Source organism: Triticum aestivum, chromosome 2A (genome assembly GCF_018294505.1).
Source record: "Triticum aestivum cultivar Chinese Spring chromosome 2A, IWGSC CS RefSeq v2.1, whole genome shotgun sequence".
Lineage (NCBI taxonomy): Eukaryota > Viridiplantae > Streptophyta > Magnoliopsida > Poales > Poaceae > Triticum > Triticum aestivum.
In genome coordinates this window covers 546,511,039-546,536,707 of record NC_057797.1, presented here as the reverse complement: position 1 = coordinate 546,536,707, position 25,669 = coordinate 546,511,039, and the positions used below count along the sequence as shown (strand labels likewise).

At 44.7% G+C, this 25,669-nt stretch overlaps 1 protein-coding gene across 1 annotated transcript; it reads left to right on the top strand.

The window, feature by feature from the left end:
- Positions 1–2,733: 2,733 nt before the first annotated feature.
- Positions 2,734–7,737, top strand: LOC123189356 (uncharacterized membrane protein At3g27390). The gene is made up of 9 exons (XM_044601752.1): positions 2,734–3,267; positions 3,369–3,477; positions 3,734–3,929; positions 4,024–4,157; positions 4,635–4,923; positions 5,044–5,150; positions 5,268–5,445; positions 6,738–7,192; positions 7,278–7,737. The coding sequence occupies exons 1-9, from the start codon at positions 3,141–3,143 to the stop codon at positions 7,441–7,443; spliced, it is 1,761 nt and encodes a 586-aa protein (XP_044457687.1). The 5' UTR covers positions 2,734–3,140; the 3' UTR covers positions 7,444–7,737.
- The last annotated feature ends 17,932 nt before the right edge of the window (positions 7,738–25,669 follow it).

Here is a 25,669-nt window from a genome sequence, read left to right as displayed (position 1 = left end):
TTCAGATCAAGTTACTACCGAACCTCGTAGGTCAACCAGAGTACGACCCGCACCAGAGTGGTACGGTAATCCTGTTCTCGAGGTCATGTTACTTGAGCATGATGAACCTACGAAATTTGAGGAAGCGATGATGAGCCCAGATTCCGCAAAATGGCTTGAAGCCATGAAATCTGAGATGGGATCCATGTATGAGAATAAAGTGTGGACTTTGGTTGACTTTCTCGATGATCAGCAAGCCATAGAGAATAAATGGATCTTCAAGAAGAAGACTGACGCTGACGGTAATGTTACTGTCTAGAGAGGTCGACTTGTTGTGAAAGATTTTCGACAAGTTCAAGGAGTTGACTACGATGAGACCTTCTCACCCGTAGCTAGTCTAGTAGAGGCTCACTAGGGACACGATATTTGTTTATGTATCCACACATGTATTTAAGTTTCCGATCAATACAATTCTAGCACTAATAATAAACCTTTATCATCAATAAGGAAATATAAAATAACAACTTTATTATTGCCTCTAGGGCATATTTCCTTCATGATGTAGGTCATTACTTTCAGACCAAAATAGTCATATGGCAGGGTGACCCAGTGTCCCTAATGTTATTTAACATTATTGCTGACATGTGGACTATTCTGATTGAGTGCGCCAAGCAGGATGGCCAGATTGCAGGAGTAGTGCCATACCTTGTGGATGGTGGCCTCTCTATTTTGCAATACGACGACGACACAATACTTTTTATGGAACATGATCTGGACCAGGCTCAAAACCTGAAATCCTTGCTTTCAGCGTTTGAGAATGTTGCGTCTCAAAATAAACTTTCATAAAAGTGAATTGTTCTACTTTGGAGGATCCGTTGAGGCGTCGTCCGATTATGCTTACCTATTTGGTTGCGCATATGGCCAATGCCCAATTAAATATTTAGGAATACCGATTCATTATCAGCGCCTCACCATTGCAGTGGAAGCATATAGAGGAGCGTCTAGAGAAACGGTTGAGCATTTAAAAAGGCAAACTGCTCTCAATTGGAGGACGGTTTTGGTTTACTCCGTCCTTATAAATATGGTTCTCTATATGATTTCTTTCTTCCAACTTCCAAAAAGGGTCCTACAAAGACTAGACAATTTTAGATCTAGATTCTTTTGGCAAAGAGACGATGAAAAGAAAAAAACATACAGGTTGGCAAAATGAAGCGTGGTTTGTTCATGACCTACATGTCAAGAATGAGGCCCTACTCAGTAAATGGTTGTTCAAATTTCTTACTGACGATGGTGTTTGGCAAACCATGTTGCGCAACAAGTATCTAGGCCAAAAAGCGGTGTCCAAGGCATTTTTAAAACCTGGCGACTCGCACTTTTGTGCTGACCTAATGGCGGCAAAGAAACGTCTCTTTCGCTTTGGGTCTTTCGTGATAAAGGACGCCCGGAGATTCATTGTTGTAAAGACATCTGGCTAGGCACTGCCAGTCTCCGAGAATAATATCCAACCTTATATACCGTTGTTCGTGATAAGAATAATACTATTGTGCAAGTGCTCAGTTCATCCCCGCTGAATATTTTGTTCAGTCGGGATTTGATTGGCCCCCGACTTGTGTCATGGCATAATCTTTTATCCCGACAAGATTCAATTTACCTGACACAAGGTCGAGATGTGTTTCGCTGAAAACTTACTACATCAGTGTCTTTCAGTGTAGACTCTATGTGCCGTGCACTCACAAATCTTGAGGTACCAGTGAGTAATAACAAGAAAATTTGGAAGTCCAAGATTCCATTAGAAGTGAAAAACTTCATGTGGTATCTTCATAGGGGAGTTCTATTAACCAAAGACAACCTTGCACAACGCAACTAGCAAGGGAGTAAGAGTTTGTACTCATGACGAGACAATCAAACACCTCTTTTTTAATGCAAGTTTGCACGTTATACATGGCCAGTCACCCAAATAGCGTCAAATGTGCATCCGTCCACAAGTGTTGCCAATATTTTTGGTTTTTGGTTTGGATGGTATTCTAAATAGATTCAAAATGGTAATAAGGGTGAGAACTGTATGCCTTAGTTTGGTCGACTTGACTATGTAGAAATGATGTGTTTTTTAATGAAAAAAACGCTTCTCCTCTGCCTGTTATTTTCTTGTATATGCACTTGCTACGTACGTGGTGTATGCTACAAAGATCGAAGTACCAATCGTTGTTCAAAACGGTGTGTACGTGATTGGAGCAGGTGTCTACGAAGGGTTTTGTTTTTCCAACATGGATGACAGCATAACCTTTGGATCAATCCACCACCACCTTTGACATAGGCAATGGGACTCTACTTTTGCCGATTTATCAATTTTTATTTATGATTTTTTGTCAGACTTTTGAATTTGGTTGTATGCATTATAATCATACAAAGACCAAATGTTATTCATATTACTTTGTATCTGTTTGATGCTACATTTAAGATAATAAAATCGCCATGTATCAAAAAAATATCAATAGAATGAGATGTCCTTTATGAAAAAAGATGGATGATGACCAAAATGACAGCAATCAAAAGCAAACCACACGGCCAGGGTCACTAACTTGTCGCCTTGACCGCCAACTTTGACCTCCTTCACACTAACGCCGTTAGTCGGCACTACGTCACAGCGCGCGCCAGTCGAAACTATCCAGACAAACGGACAAAACTCCTTCCGTCCCGGCAGTTTATTTACTCCTACGCAAAAAATATAAATAAATCCGAAAGGCAAAACCCCCGAAACTTCTCCGCGTTCCCCTCTCTCCCTCTCTCTCGCGTCTTCTTTCTCCTCGCAACATTTGGTTCGACTCAACTCACGGGCTGGCGAGCGGGGACCTGGAGAGCGCAGCCGCCGTTTTGACCCGCCCGGCCGGCGGATCAAGGACCCCTTATAAGCGTCTTTTCTTCCCCATACGGCTTCTCACGCAAGCTGAGTTTTCTGCTCCGCCTGCGCCGGTCGCAGATTCCCGCGAAAGCGAGGGCCAGAGCTTTTCTTTTTTATCTATCTTGCTCTGTCCTCTCCCCCCTTTGTGCCCTCCGTCCTGCCAAAGCGGCAGAAAGCCGCGGCTGTTCTTGATTCTCGCGGGGGGCTGCGCCGGTCTTGGCGGCCTGGACGTGAAGGAGGCGCGGCGCGGCGGGGGCGTTCGATGGGCACGGTGAAGGCGTGGGTGGCGGGCAAGTACGCGGAGCCAATGGGGCCGATGCACGACTCGCTGCGCGTCGCCTACGTGGTCTTCTCCTTCTGCGCCGCCTTCTTGCTCGGCGGAATCAAAGGCATGTGCCTATTCTCTTCCTCCCTGTGAATATTGGTCGCGCCTTTGTTTCTGCCGGTGTGGCTTACTGTTCTTCTCGTTCTTGGGGAAATGGGTGTGCAGCGATGGTGGTCGGCCCGGTGGCGGCGGCGCTGATGATACTGGGGAACGTGGGCGTGATCCTCGTGCTCTTCCCGGCGCACGTCTGGTGGACCATCTACTCGCTCATCAAGTAAGCCCATTCTGCTTCTCGTGTGCTGGAAACAGAGCATTCTTTGTTGGTTCCGAGCTTCCGATCCCTTCCGCTGAATGTTCAGTTCTGGGCGCAAACTTCTGATTCTGGCTTGGCCGAGGTTTCGATGACCCGATTCGGCTGCCGATTCTTCGAATTTCAGTGGCGAATCAGATGATCCGCCACATGAGAATGAGATAGAATAGTCAAACTGATCGATCGCTGTTGGTTGCGTTGCTCTGCATTCTGAACCCAGGACGGACCGCATCAACGCGGGCCTGAAGCTGGCGGTGGCCATCGCGCTGCCGGTGCTGTTCGGGCTCTGGCTCGGCCTGGGCATCTTCGGGAGCGCCCTGGTGGCGCTGGGCTACGGCTTCTTCACGCCGTGGATCTCCACCTTCGAGGCGTTCCGGCAGGAGAGCGAGGCCAAGAAGTTCGTGCATGGCATTGTGGTAAGCTCAAACTTCTAAGGGACGACCGGTCGCTGCTAACTGTGAAAATTGAGTGAGAGATCGACGGTTGATTTTGGTTTCTCGGCGGTGGCAGGACGGGACGTGGGGGACGATCAAGGGCAGCTGCACGGTGGTGAGGGACTTCGCGGACATGTGCTTCCACTCCTACCCCGTTTACCTCAAGGAGCTCCGCGAGTGCGCCCAGGACCGCGAGCCCCTCTCCATAAGGTATTGATACCATCGTGTTAGACCACATAATGATATATTAGCACTGGGTTACCTGTCTAAACCTATTCAAGATTTTTGTCTGAAGCTGTTGATATTATCGTGTTAGATAATACTATAAGATGGTATTTATTGTTATATTAGCACTGGATGACCTGTCTGAAGCTGATTTTGTCCCATGGTATCATCTTGTGTGACAAGAAATTTTGTTTCATGCTGTGATCTTGTGTGACAAGGACGTGCCTATCTGATAGTGATACATTTTTCATAAGAAAAATATGCCCTGGCAGCTTGCCATTCTAGACTTAATGAAGCATAGTAAAGCCTGTAAAATCTGGGTCGATCGCCCCGTCATGATCACTGCACATCACATTATAATTACAGTTGCTTGAAGCTGGACAATGAAAGCGATGGTGAACTAGCTAGCTGTGCACGCCAAAAATCACCCTGAAAAGAAAATGTGCTGTGGTGTTTGTGCAGGCTGCTGGACGTGCCGTCGTGCATACTCGTCGGCCTCCTGGGGTTGATCGTGGACATACCGCTCTACACGGTGATCGCGCTGATCAAGAGCCCCTACATGCTCTTCAAGGGCTGGCAGAGGCTGCTGCACGACCTCATCAGCCGCGAAGGCCCCTTCCTGGAGCCGGTCTGCGTGCCCATCGCCGGCCTCGCCATCCTTTTCTGGCCCCTGGTGGTGGTTGGGAGCGTCCTGCTGGCCGTCGTCTCCAGCATTTTCGTAGGTCTCTACGGAGCGGTCATCGTCTACCAGGTCTCTTTCTTTGCCACTGCCACCGTGCCGTGCCATTTCTTGCCCGTCTCCCACGCGTCCGATTCCATGCTGCGCGCGAAAGAGATTGCCTGATGTGGTCAAGTCTGTTCGTCGTCGCAGGAGAAGTCCTTCCGGCGGGGGGCTTCGTACGTGGTGACCATGGTCGCCGAGTTTGACGAGTACACCAACGACTGGCTTTACCTTCGCGAAGGGACTGTTCTTCCAAAGTAAAGTGTTCTCTACTGCTGTTTTTGAACACTTTGGGTTGTATTGTAGGTTGTAGCTTCTACTTTGTTGTGTGCTGCTTTATTCATTTCTCATGGTTCAAGTTTGTTTTCCACCAGGCCTTCCTACCGGAAGAGGAAATTGCCCGATTCCGCCGAGTTCTCGGTCCGGCCAAATGTTTCTGTCAGGGGAGGTGAGCACCCTAGTTCATCCAGTGAAGCTCCGGCAATGCTGGTTCCCACTTTGGTTCCGGCGAGGTCCGTCAGAGAGGCGATACAAGAGGTCAAAATGGTCCAGGTCCGTTTGTCACCCATGTTTAATTCTTACCAACCAACGCCCGTCTTATTTCACCAAAAACACCAAGAAGCGTCACTATATGCAGCTCCCTCTTTGAGCAAAATTTCTGGAAGATACTCAAACTTGGCAATAAGTGCATTCATTGTTTCAGTAACATCAATGTTGTTCACATGTCTGGAAAGAAAAGGCAATGGATACACTTTTCAATCCATGCTTCCTCTTTGATGCATGGCTATACATTTTCATTCTCTCATCCATGCTCTCGTAGATTAGGTGTGAGCTAGTCCCGACTGAAGTAATAATACCACAAATGAAATGGTACCGTCAAACAAGGGAATGTTAAGCATATGTTAGTTGTTGGGGTCCATGGTCTCTTACATTAAGCGAGCTAGTTCTAATTGAGGAAATGTTGTAAATGCAAGGAAGACCTAACAGAACGAATAGTTGAACAGCATAACTGCTGAATCTATCATTGAAAAGAAGCGATGGATGCCGGCCTATTGAACTTACAGAATTGTATGGTAGCTACTGACCTCGCCAGTGGCCACAACTAGAATATAGACTTTGATTCAAGGATATGAAAGCTTGTCAGCCCCCTTTCCCCAAAAAAAAGGTATAACGCTAACATAAGCATATCCATTGCAGTTTGTGTGTAATGTGTACCAACCCAAATAACTGTTGTTCTTTTACACCTTCCTCTCTGATCAATGCTGGAATTTCTATCTTCTCAGAGCAAACTAGAAGCTTCTTTTAACGTTATTTGAAAATACAATAGGTACCAGATCATAGTTGAGTCTGTACAAATTTTGTACTCAAATGCCATGAGATGCATATGCGAAGCAGAAAACGTAAATACGCGGATGTACTAGGTTTAGCTCTGCTTTAAGTGAGAGGTAGTGGATTTCACCTACAATACCAGATTCTGCACCATGTATATACTCCCTCCGTTCCTAAATATAAGTCTTTTTAGAGATTCCAACGTGGATAACACATGCCATGTATATACTCCCTCCGTTCATAGATGAGTCTGTACAAAAATTTGGCTCAAATGCCATGAGAGATGCAGATGCGAAGGAGAAAACATAAATAAGTAGATGTACTAGGTTTACCTCTGCTTTAGATGTGAGGTAAGTGGATTTCACCTACAATACCAGATTTTGCACCATGCATATATTTTTGAACAAATAGAAGGTGCCACCAAAAAAAATTCTACACCGCAGTGTACATGGTGTTTCATCTTGAATGTCAAGTCCTGCCTGAATCCCTAATCATTCATTCTCCTTGATCTGCAGATATGGGAAAACGTTATGAAGTCGTGCGAGCAGAGGGGCAGGGACCTGCTGAACCTGAATGTCATAACCAGCGTGGACCTGACCGAGTGGCTGAGAACGAAAGACGGCGGCAACGAGACGATAAACCTGGGGCTGCCTTCCTACGACATGCTGTGCACCGTCCTGCAGTCGATCAAGGCCGGCTCCGCGGGGCTGCTGCTGGGCAACGGCGTGGAGGTGGACCAGCAGAACCGGCCGCAGGACCTGCTGCTGGACTGGTTCTTCCACCCCGTGCTGGTGCTCAAGGACCAGATACAGGTGCTCAAGATGACCGAGCAGGAGGTGAGGTTCCTGGAGAAGTCGACGCTTTTCGTCGGCGGTGGTTCTGCCACCGCCGGTGCGGATGCGTGGGACAATGGCGCCGAGACGCCCCGAGATCCTGTCAGGACCGCGCAGATCCAGGCGATCAGTAGAAGGTGCGCTGTCCCCTGCAGCAACTGCTTGTTTCTGCTATGGAATTTTAGTATTTGACATGTCAGTTTGTTGTTGATCTGCTGGCAGGATGGTGGGGATAGTGAGGAGCATGTCCAAGTTCCCGACGTACCGGCGGCGGTACAGGCATGTGGTGAAGCTGCTGGTGGCGTACGCGGTGGAGCGGGAAGGCTCGTTCGGGTCGTCGGCGTCGGCTCCGTCGGTCTCCTTCGAGATCACACGCCTCGAAGTGTAGATAATGCCGTCCGTCGTCTTTTGCTTCTTCTTCTCTTCAGTAAGTATAGGCATCTATCGCACGCCGTTTTTGTCTGTGCCTCTCCTGTTTCAAGTCTACTAGGAGCTTCTGTGACTGTGTGTAGTATACGTAGTAGTTTTTTTTTTACCCTTTGGGTAGTGGGAGTGTGTATAGTTGTTGTGTTTTAGGATTTGAGATGATGCATGTGCCGAAACTTGAGGCACGGTCTTCAGTTGTGCTGTAAATTCTTGTGTATACATTTCACTTCTTAGGGAATTGTTTGGTTCCTTGGTAGGTGTTGCATTGTTGCGTCTTTGGCCGGCTGCGTTCACTGCTGGCATGATGGTAACCTATATGAGCGAGAATACGTCGGGTTTGACGGGGCCAAAATCTGACAAAATCTTTTTTGAGGAGAAACACACGAAGCAGCCAGCTGCTATCCACTTTCTTTCCCCTTGCATCGTTTTTTTAGAGAAAAGGTCTCTTTCTCTTGTGCATCATTTATTCATTTTCTTTTGCGCTTGTTTTCCTTTTTGTGAGAAACTTCTGCTCTTGTGAACCCCGAGATTCATCGGGAGCTCATTTTTGGGCAGGCCCATTCTTTTCTTTTCTTTGCTGTTTTTGTTTTTTCTTCTTCCAAATAGTTTAGGGTTATCAAAAAGTTTCAATTTTTTTAAGTGTGAATTTTCAAATAAATGTTCTTCAATTCAAAAAATGTTTGGAAAATCATAAAATATTCGTTGACTTCACAAAATATTCGTGATTTTCAAGAAATGTTTGCATATTCAAAAGATGTCCATGAATTTAAAAAAAATTCTAAATCATAAAATGTTCGTGATTTTGAACAAATATTCATGAATTCAAAAAACATTCATGATTTTTTTAAATGTTCCCAAATTTCAAGAAAAGCTCATCGATTCAAAAAATGACCGCTGTTTCAGAAAATGTCCATGAATTTGGAAACTGTCCATGTATTTCAAAAAAGTTAGTCAAAACAAAAAAGTTAGTGAATTTTAAAATTGTTCCCAAATTTAAAAATGTTCGCCGATTCAAAGAAAATGTAGTGTTGGTTGGCAAGCTCATAGGCCTGCTCATGGTGGTTGGCAAGCTCCTGACATTGGAGTTGCCAAAATATATGTTGATGGAGGTATAGACCGAGGAGAATGGAAGGGGGCTGTCAGTCAAATTTTGCCGTGACGCGAGTGGGACATATTTGGGTGTGTCGTCAATCCTTTTTGAAGGTCTTACACATCCAGCGACGCTTGAAGCCATTGCTTGTAGTGAGGCAATGTTTCTAGCTCTTGATCTAAACCTCTCCCGCTACAAATTGCTATGGATTGTCTAAAAGTGGTACGCAATATTAAAGAGGATAAACCATGCAATTATGGTTCGTTGATCAAGAAGATTATGTCGAAGAAGGCGTTGTTCCGGGAGGTGTCCATTAGTCATGAATATCAATCATGCAATATAGAAGCACAGAATCTTGTAAAAGTAGCAACTTCTGTGGAGAGTGGGTGTCATGTTTGGCTCACCGGAGATGTATCTGGTGCACGGGGGCAATTTGGTGCTACCGGTGCACCGGTCCCCATTACACATTCAAATGTTCAAAAATCCCCAAAAAAAACATTAGTGCACTGACACAACACCAATGCATGTTGTCACAAAAAATCAAATCAAAATCTGAAACATTACTCGAGATAAAAAATGTCAAATTTGATACTGAATAGTACATAACACAAGTTGGGCTTCGGTTTTGGCCCATTGGCGCACTGATGTCAAATTTGTCATTTCTGTATCTCGACCAATGTTTTCAATTTTGATTTGAATTTTCATGAAAACATACATTGCTATTGTGCCAATGCACTAAATATTTTTTGGATTTTTTTGAACATTTTTGAATGTAACAGGGTCTGTTGCACCAGATACGTTCTCTTGGCCCACCTCACCCCCACCTATAGCTTGTATCCCTGTCAACATCGTTTAAATAAAAGCTATATGGTGTTCTACAAAAACTATCGAGCTACGACCCGTTTAGCCCTTAAATTTTCACTCATTTTATTTTTATTAAAGCACATGAATTGAGTTTTTTTAAATAATATCATGAGAATAGAAAAAAAAATTGATCCCATGATGGATTTGAATAATTCCCCCAAAATATTTTTTAAAATAACTCCCTAAATTAGTTTTAGGATTTGAATAATTCCCCAAAAATAGCTTTTGTGCTTCAAATGAAGATGCAAAATCCAAATATGCATGAAATAATGGTATGCTTCTATTAACATCTAAATTGAAAATTTGGAATGTTACACCAACACACACACATTGACACAACACCTACTTGAAGTCCTTGGGTAGTACTAGTAAAAATTACTACTACTCGTAAATCAGGCAACACGTACTACCACCCACCGAGACACCGAGGGGGTGTTTGGTAGGGTGCATGAAGGCTGCATGAGGGCAAAAGTTTTTAATCCGACCCACTTTTACTTGTTTGGTAGGGTGCATAGGCTCACCTGAGCTATGCTCATCTGATGCATAAAAGTGCCCTCAGCCATACTCATCTCATGCACCCCAGACAGGGTGCATGGAGGCAGCTATGCTGGCCCTGACACTCGTCCCCATCGACCAGACCATGTCCGGATATATTTATTTTTTCAAAAAGAATCAAAATTTCAAAATTTGTTTAAATTTTCGAAAAACTTTAGAATTTCAGAAGAAATGAAAAAATGAATTTCAAAATTGTTTAAATTTTCAAAAAAAATCATAATTTCAAAATTTCTTTGGATTTTCAATAAATATTTGAAATTTCAATTTTTCTAAAAAAATCATAAATGTTTGGTATTTCAAAAGGAAATCAAAATTTGTTTGAATTTTGAAAAAAATAGAATTTTAATTTTTTTATAAAATATTCAAATTTTGTTTAAATTTTCAAAAAAAACTCATAATTTCAAATATGTTCAAATAAAAAAACAGAATTTCAAAATTTATTTTAATTTCCCAAAAAAGTTTAGAATATCAAAATATGTTTAAATTTGTGTTGACATTTTTTCGATTTTGTTCATCATTCAAAAAAAATATTCAGAATTCGAAATTGTTTAGCATGTCTAAACACATAGAGGCTGCCAAACAAAATCTCAGCTCAGCATGTCTCAACGCATACATCACTGCCAAACAACAGCAACTGCTTGGACTTAGCATGTCTACACTCAGCATGTATGAGATAAGAACAACTAGGCTATGTCCATACATGCTACCAAACACACCCTCGTGAATGTGTTCGGCCTACCCTACTAACTAAATCAGACAATGAAAGTTTTAGTGCTTGGAGTAGGGCCCAAAATGGTGGTCTATTAGCTGGTACACAAACCGGTTGGTAGGTCGGAACTCAGAAACCGGACCTGTGAATGTCACCGAAACTTGGAGGCCGACCTCGTCATAGCTGAACACAGTACTGGAATAGTACACCCATGCCCCAGCATTCAAACCAATGCACCTCAATGCGAATTGCTGCATTTCTAAAACAGGAGGTGAATCTCTGACAATAGAGTTCGGGACCAGAATAAGCCTAGTTGTGACCTGTGTGATCCACGATCCATCCCACGACCAAGAGCCACGGCCGGCGGACCGAAGAAGCGTTCTCCGCCATGCGTGCCAGTCAGCGGCCGGCCCTCCACAATTCACGGGCCCAATCGCCATCCAGTCTAGTCTAGAGCAGAAAACGATGGAACCCAAGTCGTCGAAAGAAAACAGCATGCCGTGAGTTGCCGACGGTGAAACAGGAAAGGAGGCAACAAGGCACCAAGGAGCGAGCACAAGCGCACAGCTGGCTGAAACCGCAATGCAAAGCAAGGCAACCAACCACTTCCTTCCTTGGTTGCATCCATCCATGTGAACATATTAACTTGGAAAGAAAAACGAGGAACCGAAAAGGAAAGCTTTTTTTTTTTTGCGAAGGAAAAGGAAAGCCCTCCTTGATTACATCCGCTCTAGGTCAGCGGGCATCGATTAGAGCATCTCCAACAGCTTCCTTATTTTTTAGCATGAGACGTTTTTTTATGTAACATGAGACGTTTATCGGTGGGTTGATTTCCATCATTTCCCGCAAGAAAAACGTCCTCCAACAGTTACCAACCACAAAAATTGTAGTTTTTTTGAGCAGCCCTAAAATACAACACAAAGTGCCTCAAACATACAACACTTCCGATGTTGTCACAAAAAACGAGTGGATGCCCCGGGATGATCGCCCACGGCCGTTTCACTCCCGTGCCCGGCCGGATCTCCACCCCGCTGAAGGCCACCGCCGTCGCTCCGCCACCCCGACCCCATCGCTCCCCTCCGCTACCTCGACGGCCGTCACCGCTCTGATTTTGCATCCGCCCATGACGGCCGGCACTCCGCCGCCCGTAATGGCTGTAGAAACTCGACCGTGTCCCTCCGGGTGGCCTAGCGTCCGCTGGTTCTTGCTGCCCGATCACCATGGCCGAACGGATTGATGACGAGCTTGGGGTGGCGACAACGCGATGTCGTCGCCTTCCCCACGCCGACGGAGGACACCACATGGCCTTTTACATCTCCTCCCGACAACAACTAGCCACTGAGGACCCGCCAACCGGATATCCCTCCTCGCCCACAAGGTGTTCGACGAAATTCTTACAAAGGTAAAAAAATCGTTTGCGTTTTTTTGTATGCAATTGTAGAATTTTAGCTTGATAGATAGTTTCGTATTGTAGATGAGTTCTTGTGACTCCAACTATTGCGATGATTCCTCGTTGGATGAGGAATTTGACTTGACCAAGGAGGAAGATATTGCTATATCGCGATGACGATGCACAAGAACAAGAGGCTGAAGCATGGCGGTTTGATTTTCGACAGTGGTTTCTATGGAGAGAACGGAAAGAGGCGGGCACCCGATTGATGTGCAACTACTTTGGCCCAAATCCTCATTAGCTAGATAGAATGTCTACGATCTTGTTTATTCACATTTGCAGTGTTGTGAAGCAACATGATCATTCCTTCCTACAAAGAAGGAATTGCACCGGATTGCTTGGACATAGCACTAAGAAGAAGGTCACTGCCGCATAGCTCATGATGGCCTATGGTATTCCGGAAGATTCCATTGATGATAACTTGGCAATGGGAGAGCATTTCAATTTCTTCAGACAATTTGGAAGGCGGTAGTCAAAGTGTTTGGTCCAAAGTATTTGAGTGCACCCAATGGTCAGTACACGACGAGACTTTTGGATATAAACAATCCCGTGGGTTTCCAGGTATGCTTGGCTCCATTGATTGCATGCACTAAAAGTGAAAGAATTGCCATGCAGAATGGCATGGACAGTTCAGAGGACACAACAAGAATGCCACCATCATTCCTGAGGTCGTGGCCTATCGAGAGAGATGAATTTGCCATGTCTATTTTGGGATGTCTGGATCTTACAATGACATCAATGCGCTAAACCGGTCACCTCACTTTCAAAGTTAGAGCATCTACAGTCGGGCGCCCCAAACCGGCCTTAAACGCCCGGGCAGCCTGCCCGGTCATTGACCGGTCATGATTTTGTTGTTGGGGAACGCAGTATTTCAAAATTTTCCTATGATCACGCAAGATCTATCTAGGAGATGCATAGCAACGAGAGGGGAGAGTGTGTCTACGTACCCTAGACCGAAAGCGAAAGCATTTAGTAACGCGGTTGATGTAGTTGAACGTCTTCGCGATCCAACCGGTCAAGTACCGAACGCACGGCACCTTCGCGATCTGCACACGTTCAGCTCGGTGACGTCCCTCGTACTCTTGATCCAGCTGAGGCCAAGGGTGAGTTTCGTCAGCACAACGGCATGTTGACGGTGATGATGAAGTTACCGACGCAAGGCTTCGCCTAAGCACTACGACAATATGACCAAGCTATAAAATTGTGGAGGGGAGCACCGCACACGGCTAAAGATCAACTTGTGTGTCTATGGGGTGCCCCCCTCCCCCGTATATAAAGAAGGGAAGGAGGAGGAGGGCCGGCCTCAAGGGGCGCGCCCAAGGCGGGGATTCCTACTCCTAGTAGGAGTAGGTTTCCCCCTTTCCTAGTCCAAGTAGGAGAAGAAGGGAGGAGAGGAAGAAGAGAAGGAAAGGGGGGCTGACCCCCTAGCCCTAGTCTAATTCGGTTTGGGCTAGGGGAGCGCGCCACCACTTGGCCCGCCTCCTCTCTTCCACCACTAGGCCCATAAGGCCCAATAACTTCCCGGAGGGGGTTCCGGTAACCCCCGGTACTCCGAAACTTATCCGAAACGACCCAAACCATTCCGGTGTCCGAATGTAGCCTTCCAATATATGAATCTTTATGTCTCGACCATTTTGAGACTCCTCGTCATGTTCGTGATCACACATGGGACTCCGAATAACCTTCGGTACATCAAATCACATAACTCATAATACATATCGTTATCGAACGTTAAGCGTGCGGACCTTACGGGTTCGAGAACTATGTAGACATGACCAAGACTCATCTCCGGTCAATAACCAATAGCGGAACCTGGATGCTCATATTGGTTCCTACATATTCCACGAAGATTGACGGTGTCCTGGACTAGGGGGTACTCACCACGTCATCTTCCGATCTAATAGATTAGGCCGAGGACCCCCGTGGCCGTATACTCATGGGCCAGTTCGGACAGCTGCCGCATACAAGAAAGATTCCACAAGACTTGGCGATCAAGACAAGGACTTCTCCCCACCGGCGTATTTGGCTAGGACTCTTGTCAACCTAGGCCTCTGGTGCATTATATAAACCAGGGCCAGGCTAGTCGATAGATCATATACACATCAACAATCATACCATAGGCTAGCTTCTAGGGTTTAGCCTCTCCGATTTCGTGGTAGATCTACTCTTGTACTACCCATATCATCAATATTAATCAAGCAGGACATAGGGTTTTACCTCCATCAAGAGGGCCCGAACCTGGGTAAACATCGTGTCCCATGCCTCCTGTTACCATCGATCCTAGACGCACAGTTCGGGACCCCCTACCCGAGATCCGCCGGTTTTGACACCGACATTGGTGCTTTCATTGAGAGTTCCGATGTGTGATCGACAAAAGAATCGATGGCTCGCTTGCAGATCAACCGCGACTTCGGCATCTTCGTCACTAGCTCGACTGGTCACCTTGGTTCGACCAAAGAACTGCGCTCTATGTTCGGATCACCATGTTCTGACGAGGGCCTTCATCAAACATCAACTCTGATCTCTATCAAGATCATGGAGGAATCATCCATGGAGCTCGGGGGCTCAACGTCAACATTGCCCTCAAGCGACCGTGCTGTTTTTTTGGACAGCGAACTCGTATCTGCCGCCACCACCTCCTCGAGTATCGCTTTGACGATCGCTTTGGTGGAATTTTGCGGAATTGAGTCTACAACAACCCTGGAAAATTTTGTCGAGTTCCGATGGAGGTAGCAATCCATGATATACCAAAGCCCTGTCAAATCTGGACGGAAATTTGGATGAGTTTAGGGCGTGGTGTCCAGCTTCTAGCTCGGACGTCCTTTGGAAAATCCAACCATTGATCGGCTGCGGAATTCCTATATCTACCACCTCTCAAAATTTCAGCTCGATCCGACCGTCCAAACTCTCGGAACCTTCCGATTAGTGCATCACTTTTCGGATCTGTTTTCTGCGCGAAAACGAATCCGACCCGAGTTCATCTTTTTTATGAACGGAGTTTTGGACATCCCTTTTGAAGGAAGTTTTGTATGGGGTATTGTGTTTTGTTCCCGAACACATCGCACTAACTTTAAGATCTTTTGAACATGATCTTCAACATCATGCTGGTGTCAAACCAGTCCGGCAATATTACTTCACGACTGTCGACCTGCGCTAGACACGTCGTCACTTTAGCCGAGCTCAACTTCTTCGGATCATCATCTCGGCAAGCCGAACAAGAGTACGGCATCGCGAAGGATAAATCATCATCAACATCGCCGCCCCACGGATTGCACGGAGCGGGCATACCGGCATCACCGCACGGTCGCTTCATCAAGCCGGCATCGACCACGTCACGACCTGCATCGACAGAGCCACACTATTGCTTCTTCAAGCTGGTGTCCATCACGCCGACCTACTTCGACATCTCGGCTGGACCGGGGGTTTCGCCATCTCTTCATCAACCTACTCCGGACGCTTTCGTCACTAGCCGACCAGCTCCGTCACGTTAGCTGGGCCGAGGGCTTTGCCTCGGCGAGTCAACCTTTACCAGCATTGCCATGCCGTCGTTTTATTGCCCATCAGGCAATGGGTGTGCGGAGCGAGTCCCAATTTTGGAAATCATCTTCCTTCGGATTGCTACAACAAATAAACCAGGTTCTATTAATTCCAGTATTTTTTGCTTGCTGGGTTCATTTTTTCTAAGGAATTATTACTCTGGTTTGTCCATGATATGTACACAGGTCTATCAAATGGTGACCGCATTAACGACGGCCGCGTGGTGGTTCGGTCAGTTTCCGTACATAGTCCGGCGAACGCCACATCCGGAGCTCGAACCGACCTGTGATTCAGACTTTGCCACACCTTTACTACATCACGCCGACGCCCTGCATCGACATTGACTTCGCCGCTAGGCCATATTTCTTATATTCCTTACTTTGCATAAATTATTTATTATGCAACATTTTTTAATTTATCATTACTATTATTATCTCCGGTTTGCACTATTTTTTGTGCACAGGAAAATGATCCGGGGACTTCGACGTCACTCTGCCGGTCTGCACTGACCGTGCTATGTCACCACTTCAGCGTGTCGAGCTCTCCGCTCCACCACCTCGGGACCGGCTTGGGGGATGGAACCTTGCCCCGCATCAAGCTCGGACCGCGTCATCAATACGGAACACATCAACCAGCTAAGTCGCTTTCATGCTCAAAGCTTTAATTTCTAACTTGTGTTCGGTTCGACCAAGAATTATACTTTTTTGGAAAAAAAGTGTTGGGGAACGTAGTAATTTCAAAATTTTCCTACGCACACGCAAGATCATGGTGATGCATAGCAACGAGAGGAGAGAGTGTGATCTACGTACCCTTGTAGGAAGCGTTAGCACAACGCGGTTGATGTAGTCGTACGTCTTCACGGCCCGACCGATCAAGCACCGAAACTACGGCACCTCCGAGTTCTAGCACACGTTCAGCTCGATGACGATCCCCGGACTCCGATCCAGCAAAGTGTCGGGGAAGAGTTTCGTCAGCACGACGGCGTGGTGACGATCTTGATGTACTACCGTCGCAGGGCTTCGCCTAAGCACCGCTACAATATTATCGAGGATTATGGTGGAAGGGGGCACCGCACACGGCTAAGAATATGATCACGTGGATCAACTTGTGTGTCTAGGGGTGCCCCCTGCCCCCGTATATAAAGGAGCAGGGGAAGGTGCGGCCGGCCAGGAGGAGGGCGCGCCAGGAGGAGTCCTACTCCCACCGGGAGTAGGATTCCCCCCCTTTCCTAGTTGGAATAGGATTCGGGAGGGGGAAAGAGGAGGGAGAGAAGGAAGGGGGGCGCCGCCCCCCTCTCCTTGTCCTATTCGGACTAGGGGGGAGGGGCGCGCGGCCCAGCCCTGGCCACCTCTCCTCTCTTCCACTAAAGCCCACTAAGGCCCATATACCTCCCGGGGGGTTCCGGTAACCTCCCGGTACTCCGGTAAAATCCCGATTTCACCCGGAACACTTCCGATATCCAAATATAGGCTTCCAATATATCAATCTTTATGTCTCGACCATTTCGAGACTCCTCGTCATGTCTGTGATCACATCCGGGACTCTGAACAAACTTCGGTACATCAAAATGCATAAACTCATAATATAACTGTCATCAAAACCTTAAGCGTGCGGACCCTACGGGTTCGAGAACAATGTAGACATGACCGAGACACATCTCTGGTCAATAACCAATAGCGGAACCTGGATGCTCATATTGGCTCCCACATATTCTACGAAGATTTTTATCGGTCAGACCGCATAACAACATACGTTGTTCCCTTTGTCATCGGTATGTTACTTTCCCGAGATTCGATCGTCGGTATCTCAATACCTAGTTCAATCTCGTTACCGGCAAGTCTCTTTACTCGTTCCGTAATACATCATCTCGCAACTAACTCATTAGTTGCAATGCTTGCAAGGCTTATGTGATGTGCATTACCGAGAGGGCCCAGAGATACCTCTCCGACAATCGGAGTGACAAATCCTAATCTCGAAATACGCCAACCCAACATGTACCTTTGGAGACACCTGTAGAGCTCCTTTATAATCACCCAGTTATGTTGTGACGTTTGGTAGCACAGAAAGTGTTCCTCCGGTAAACGGGAGTTGCATAATCTCATAGTCATAGAAACATGTATAAGTCATGAAGAAAGCAATAGCAACATACTAAACGATCGGGTGCTAAGCTAATGAAATGGGTCATGTCAATCACATCATTCTTCTAATGATGTGATCCCGTTAATCAAATAACAACTCTTTTGTTCATGGTTAGGAAACATAACCATCTTCGATTAACGAGCTAGTCAAGTAGAGGCATACTAGTGACACTCTGTTTGTCTATGTATTCACACATGTATTATGTTTCCGGTTAATACAATTCTAGCATGAATAATAAACATTTATCATGATATAAGAAAATAAATAATAACTTTATTATTGCCTCTAGGGCATATTTCCTTCATTCTCCCACTTGCACTAGAGTCAATAATCTAGTTCACATCGCCATGTGATTCAACACTAATGGTTCACATCACCATGTGATTAACACCCATAGTTCACATCGTCATGTGACCTGTACCCAAAGGGTTTACTAGAGTCAGTAATCTAGTTCACATCGTTTATGTGATTAACACCCAAAGAGTACTAAGGTGTGATCATGTTTTGCTTGTGAGATAATTTTAGTCAACGGGTCTGTCACATACAGATCCGTAAGTATTTTGCGAATTCTATGTCTACAATGCTCTGCACGGAGCTACTCTAGCTAATTGCTCCCACTTTCAATATGTATCTAGATCGAGACTTAGAGTCATCCAGATCTGTGTCAAAACTTGCATCGACGTAACTTTTTACGACGAACCTTTTTTCACCTCATAATTGAGAAACACATCCTTATTCCAGTAAGGATAATTTCGACCACTGTCCATTGATCTACTCCTAGATCACTATTGTACTCCCTTGCCAAAATCAGTGGTAGGGTATACAATAGATCTGGTACGCAGCATGGCATACTTTATAGAACCTATGGTTGAGGCATAGGGAATGACTTTCATTCTCTTTCTATTTTCTGCCGTGGTCGGGTTTTGAGTCTTACTCAATTTCACACCTTGTAACACAGGCAAGAACTTTTCCTTTGACCGTTCCATTTTGAACTACTTCAAAATCTTGTCAAGGTATGTACTCATTGAAAAAACTTATTAAGCGTCTTGATCTATCTCTATAGATCTTGATGCTCAATATGTAAGCAGCTTCACCGAGGTCTTTCTTTGAAAAAATCCTTTCAAACACTCCTTTATGCTTTGTAGAATAACTCTACATTATTTCCGATCAACAATATGTCATTCACATATACTTTTCAGAAATGTTGTAGTGCTCCCACTCACTTTCTTGTAAATACAGGCTTCACCACAAGTCTGTATAAAATTATATGCTTTGATCAACTTATCAAAGCGTATATTCCAACTCCGAGATGCTTGCACCAGTCCACAGATGGATCGCTGGAGCTTGCATATTTTGTTAATACTTTCAGGATTGACAAAACCTTCTGGTTGCATCATATACAACTCTTCTTTAAGAAATCCATTAAGGAATGCAGCTTTGTTTATCCATTTGACAGATTTAAGCATAGATATGAGTGAGAAACTCTCATCGTAGTCAACATCTTGAACTTTGTCGAAAACCTTTTTGTGACAATTCTAGCTTTGTAGATAGTAACACTACTATCAGCGTCCGTCTTCCTCTTGAAGATCCATTTATTTTCAATTGCTTGCCGATCATCGGGCAAGTCAACCAAAGTTCATACTTTGTTTTTCATACATGGATCCCATCTCAGATTTCATGGCTTCAAGCCATTTTGCGGAATCTGGGCTCACCATCGCTTCTTCATAGTTCGTAGGTTCATCATGATCTAGTAGCATGATTTCCAGAACAGGATTATCGTACCACTCTAGTGCGGATCTTACTCTGGTTGATCTACGAGGTTCAGTAATAACTTGATCTGAAGTTTCATGATCATCATCATTAACTTCCTCACTAATTGGTGTAGGCGTCACAGAAACCGTTTTTGTGATGAATTACTTTCCAATAAGGGAGCAGGTACAGTTACGTCATCAAGTTCTACTTTCCTCCCACTCACTTCTTTCGAGAGAAACTCCTTCTCTAGAAAGGATCCATTCAAAGCAACGAATATCTTGCCTTCGGATCTGTGATAGAAGGTGTACCCAACATTTTCTTTTGGGTATCCTATGAAGACGCACTTCTCCGATTTGGGTTTGAGCTTATCAGGTTGAAACTTTTGCACATAAGCATTGCAAACTCAAACTTTAAGAAACGACAGCTTAGGTTTCTTGCCAAACCATAGTTCATACGGTGTCGTCTCAACAGATTTAGATGGTGCCCTATTTAACGTGAATGCAGTTGTCTCTAATGCATAACCACAAAACGATAGTGGTAGATCAGTAAGAGACATCATAGATCGCACCATATCTAATAAAGTACGGTTATGACGTTCGGACACACCATTATATTGTGGTGTTCTAGGTGGCGTGAGTAGTGAAACTATTTCGCATTGTTTTTAACTAAAGGCCAAACTCGTAACTCAAATACTCTTCTCTACGATCAGATTGTAGAAACTTTATTTTCTTGTTACGATGATTTTCCACTTCACTCTGAAATTCTTTGAACTTTTCAAATGTTTCAGACTTATGTTTCATCAAGTAGATATACTCATATCTGCTCAAATCATCTGTGAAGATCAGAAAATAATGATACCTGTCGCGAGCCTCAATATTCATCGGACCACATACATCAGTATGTATGATTTCCAACAACTCTGTTGCTCGCTCCATTGTTCCGAAGAACGGAGTCTTAGTCATTTTGCCCATGAGGCATGGTTCGCAAGCATCAAGTGATTCATAATCAAGTGATTCCAAAAGCCCATCAGCATGGAGTTTCTTCATGCGCTTTACACCAATATGACCTAAACGGCAGTGCCACAAATAAGTTGCACTATCATTATTAACTTTGCATCTTTTGGTTTCAATATTATGATTATGTGTATCACTACGATCAAGATCCAATGAATCATTTTCATTGGGTGTGTAACCATATAAGGTTTTATTCATGTAAACAGAACAACAATTTTGTTCTCTTACTTTAATGAATAACCGTATTACAATAAACATGATCAAATCATATTCATGCTCAACGCAAACACCAAATAACACTTATTTAGGTTCAACACTAATCCCGAAAGTATAGGGAGTGTGCGATGATGATCATATCAATCTTGGAACCACTTCCAACACACATCGTCACTTCACCCTTAACTAGTCTCTGTTTATTCTGCAACTCCCGTTTTGAGTTACTAATCTTAGCAACTGAACTAGTATCTAATACTGAGGGGTTGCTTTGAAAACTAGTAAAGTACACATCAATAACATGTATATCAAATATACTTATGTTCACTTTGCCATCCTTCTTATACGCCAATCACTTGGGGTAGTTCCGCTTCCAGTGACCAGTCCCTTTGCAGTAGAAGCACTTAGTTTCAGGCTTAGGATCAGACTTGGGCTTCTTCACTTGAGCAGCAACTTGCTTGCTGTTTTTCTTAAAGTTCCCCTTTTTCCCTTTGCCCTTTTCTTGAAACTAGTGATCTTGTCAACCATCAACACTTGATGCTCTTTCTTGATTTCTACCTTCATCGATTTCATCATCATGAAAAGCTCGGGAGTCATTTTCGTCATCCCTTGCATACTATAGTTCATCACGAAGTTCTACTAACTTGGTGATGGTGACTAGAGAATTCTGTCAATTACTATCTTATCTGGAAGATTAACTCCCATTTGATTCAAGCGACTGTAGTACCCAGACAATCTGAGCACATGCTCACTGGTTGAGCGATTCTCCTCCATCTTTTTAGCTATAGAACTTGTTGGAAACTTCATATCTCTCAACTCGGGTATTTGCTTGAAATATTAACTTCAACTCCTGGAACATCTCATATGGTCCATGACGTTCAAAACGTCTTTGAAGTCCCGATTCTAAGCCGTTTAAGCATGGTGCACTAAACTATCAAGTAGTCATCATATTGAGCTAGCCAAACGTTCATTCTGCATCTGCTCCTGCAATAGGTCTGTCACCTAGCGGTGCATCAAGGACATAATTCTTTTGTGCAGTAATGAGGATAAACCATAGATCACGGATCCAATCTGCATCATTGCTACTAACATCTTTCAACACAATTTTCTCTAGGAACATATCAAAATAAACACATGGAAGCAACAACGCGAGCTATTGATCTGCAACATAATTTGCAAAATACTACCAGGACTAAGTTCATGATAAATTTAAGTTCAGTTAATCATATTACTTAAGAACTCCCACTTAGATAGACATCCCTCTAATCCTCTAAGTGATCACGTGATCCAAATCAACTAAACCATGTCCGATCATCACGTGAGATGGAGTAGTTTCATTGGTGAACATCACTATGTTGATCATATCTACTATATGATTCACGCTCGACCTTTCGGTCTCCATGTTCCGAGGCCATATCTGTATATGCTTGGCTCGTCAAGTATAACCTGAGTATTCCGTGTGTGCAACTGTTTTGCACCCGTTGTATTTGAACGTAGAGCCTATCACACCCGATCATCACGTGGTGTCTCAGCACGAAGAACTTTCGCAACGGTGCATACTCAGGGAGAACACTTCTTGATAATTAGTGAGAGATCATCTTAAAATGATACCGGCAATCAAAGCAAGATAAGATGCATAAAAGATAAACATCACATGCAATCAATATAAGTGATATGATATGGCCATCATCATCTTGTGCTTGTGATCTCCATCTTCGAAGCATCGTCGTGATCACCATCATCACCGGCGCGACACCTTGATCACCATCGTAGCATCGTTGTCGTCTCGCCAATCTTATGCTTCCACGACTATCGCTACCGCTTAGTGATAAAGTAAAGCATTACAGCGCAATTGCATTGTATATAATAAAGCGACAACCATATGGCTCCTGCCAGTTGCCGATAACTCGGTTACAAAACATGATCATCTCATACAATAAAATTTAGCATCATGTCTTGACCATATCACATCACAACATGCCCTGCAAAAACAAGTTAGACGTCCTCTACTTTGTTGTTGCAAGTTTTACGTGGCTGCTACGGGCTTAAGCAAGAACCAATCTTACCTATGCATCAAAACCACAACGATAGTTTGTCAAGTTGGTATTGTTTTAACCTTCGCAAGGACCGGGCGTAGCCACACTCGATTCAACTAAAGTTGGAGAAACTGTCACCCGCTAGCCACCTTTGTGCAAAGCACATCGGGAGAACCGGTCTCGTGTAAGCATACACGTAATGTCAGTCCGGGCCGCTTCGTCCAACAATACCGCCGAACCAAAGTATGACATGCTGGTAAGCAGTATGACTTATATCGCCCACAACTCACTTGTGTTCTACTCGTGCATATAACATCAACACATAAAACCTAGGCTCGGATGCCACTGTTGGGGAACGTAGTAATTTCAAAATTTTCCTATGCACACGCAAGATCATGGTGATGCATAGCAACAAGAGGGGAGAGTGTGATCTACGTACCCTTGTAGACCGAAAGCGGAAGCGTTAGCACAACGCGGTTGATGTAGTCGTACGTCTTCACGGCCCGACCATCAAGCACCGAAACTACGGCACCTCCGAGTTCTAGCACACGTTCAGCTCGATGACGATCCCCGGACTCCGATCCAGCAAAGTGTCGAGGAAGAGTTCCGTCAGCACGACGGCATGGTGACGATCTTGATGTACTACCGCCGCAGGGCTTCGCCTAAGCACCGCTACAATATTATCGAGGATTATGGTGGAAGGGGGCACCGCACACGGCTAAGAATATGATCACATGGATCAACTTGTGTGTCTAGGGGTGCCCCCTGCCCCCGTATATAAAGGAGCAGGGGAAGGTGCGGCCAGCTAGGAGGAGTCCTACTCCCACCGGGAGTAGGATTCCCCCCCTTTCCTAGTTGGAATAGGATTTGGGAGGGGGAAAGAGGAGAGAGAGAAGGAAGGGGGGCGCCGCCCCCCTCTCCTTGTCCTATTCGGACTAGGGGGGAGGGGCGCGCAGCCCAGCCCTGGCCACCTCTCCTCTCTTCCACTAAAGCCCACTAAGGCCCATATACCTCCCGGGGGGTTCCGGTAACCTCCCGGTACTCCAGTAAAATCCCGATTTCACCCGGAACACTTCCGATATCCAAATATAGGCTTCCAATATATCAATCTTTATGTATCGACCATTTCGAGACTCCTCGTCATGTCCGTGATCACATCTGGGACTCCGAATAAACTTCGGTACATCAAAATGCATAAACTCATAATATAACTGTCATCAAAACCTTAAGCGTGCGGACCCTACGGGTTCGAGAACAATGTAGACATGACCGAGACACGTCTCCGGTCAATAACCAATAGCGGAACCTGGATGCTCATATTGGCTCCCACATATTCTACGAAGATCTTTATCGGTCAGACCGCATAACAACATACGTTGTTCCCTTTGTCATCGGTATGTTACTTGCCCGAGATTCGATCATCGGTATCTCAATACCTAGTTCAATCTCGTTACCAGCAAGTCTCTTTACTCGTTTCGTAATACATCATCTCGCAACTAACTCATTAGTTGCAATGCTTGCAAGGCTTATGTGATGTGCATTACCGAGAGGGCCCAGAGATACCTCTCCGACAATCGGAGTGACAAATCCTAATCTTGAAATACGCCAACCCAACATGTACCTTTGGAGACACCTGTAGAGCTCCTTTATAATCACCCAGTTATGTTGTGACGTTTGGTAGCACAGAAAGTGTTCCTCCGGTAAACAGGAGTTGCATAATCTCATAGTCATAGGAACATGTATAAGTCATGAAGAAAGCAATAGCAACATACTAAACGATCGGGTGCTAAGCTAATGGAATGGGTCATGTCAATCACATCATTCGTCTAATGATGTGATCCCGTTAATAAAATAACAACTCTTTTGTTCATGGTTAGGAAACATAACCATCTTCGATTAACGAGCTAGTCAAGTAGAGGCATACTAGTGACACTCTGTTTGTCTATGTATTCACACATGTATTATGTTTCCGGTTAATACAATTCTAGCATGAATAATAAACATTTATCATGATATAAGGAAATAAATAATAACTTTATTATTGCCTCTAGGGCATATTTCCTTCAAAAAGTTGCGTGTAAAAATTTCCTTGTCCAAACTTTGTTTGTGACGCATAAATTCAAATACCTCGTTTACTTGGGGGCTTCCTTTATGAAGCTTTTCCTCTTGCATATGATTATACTTGTACGGCTTCGTTCCTTGTTCGTGTATTACGCCACAATATGCACCATATTGACTTAAGCAATTTGCAAGCTGGGTTGCCTCGCTCCTGTGTTTACCCCTACGTTCTCGATTGTTCGGCTAGGGAGTAAAGGGAGCACCTCTGCGATTGTCACGATTGGGTCACCCGAGCCGGACCTCAGACTGGGTGAAGCCGAAAGCTAGCGCTCTTATTGTTTTCAATGATGGTCGGCACACAACGGAACTCATGAGTATAAAAAATCTATTGCACAAGTCTCATAATAACAATGAGCACCGAAGAAAGGTATCGGTGGGGGTACTATTTTCTTCGAAGATGCTTCTTACACTTCACGATAATATAGCATGAGTTCCCTGAGGGCGCTTTGTCTGTTACAGCCTTATGGCTTGATTGCCTGGTTATTGGAAACACCGTCGATATTCTCGACCGATGGAGTACATAACACTTTTTCAGTCCTTAACTGAAGAGGGAGAAGCTGACGGTCGGTTAAGACGCGTTTAAAGTTCGGTTGAACATAGATATGACATAAGTACTTCGGTACATGCAATCATTCTTCTACCCAAGTCACTTGGGGGCTCTTAAGTTTATTTGAGTCGTTTTATAATAAGTGTTCTTCTTCTTAGTTGTTGC

Excerpts from the sequence above, each read along its gene's own strand:
- LOC123189356 (XM_044601752.1), top strand. The coding sequence starts at position 3,141 with ATGGGCACGGTGAAGGCGTGGGTGGCGGGCAAGTACGCGGAGCCAATG. Across the intron at positions 4,158-4,634 it reads CGCGAGCCCCTCTCCATAAG|GCTGCTGGACGTGCCGTCGT; the intron begins GTATTGATACCA and ends GTGTTTGTGCAG. Across the intron at positions 4,924-5,043 it reads GAGCGGTCATCGTCTACCAG|GAGAAGTCCTTCCGGCGGGG; the intron begins GTCTCTTTCTTT and ends TCGTCGTCGCAG.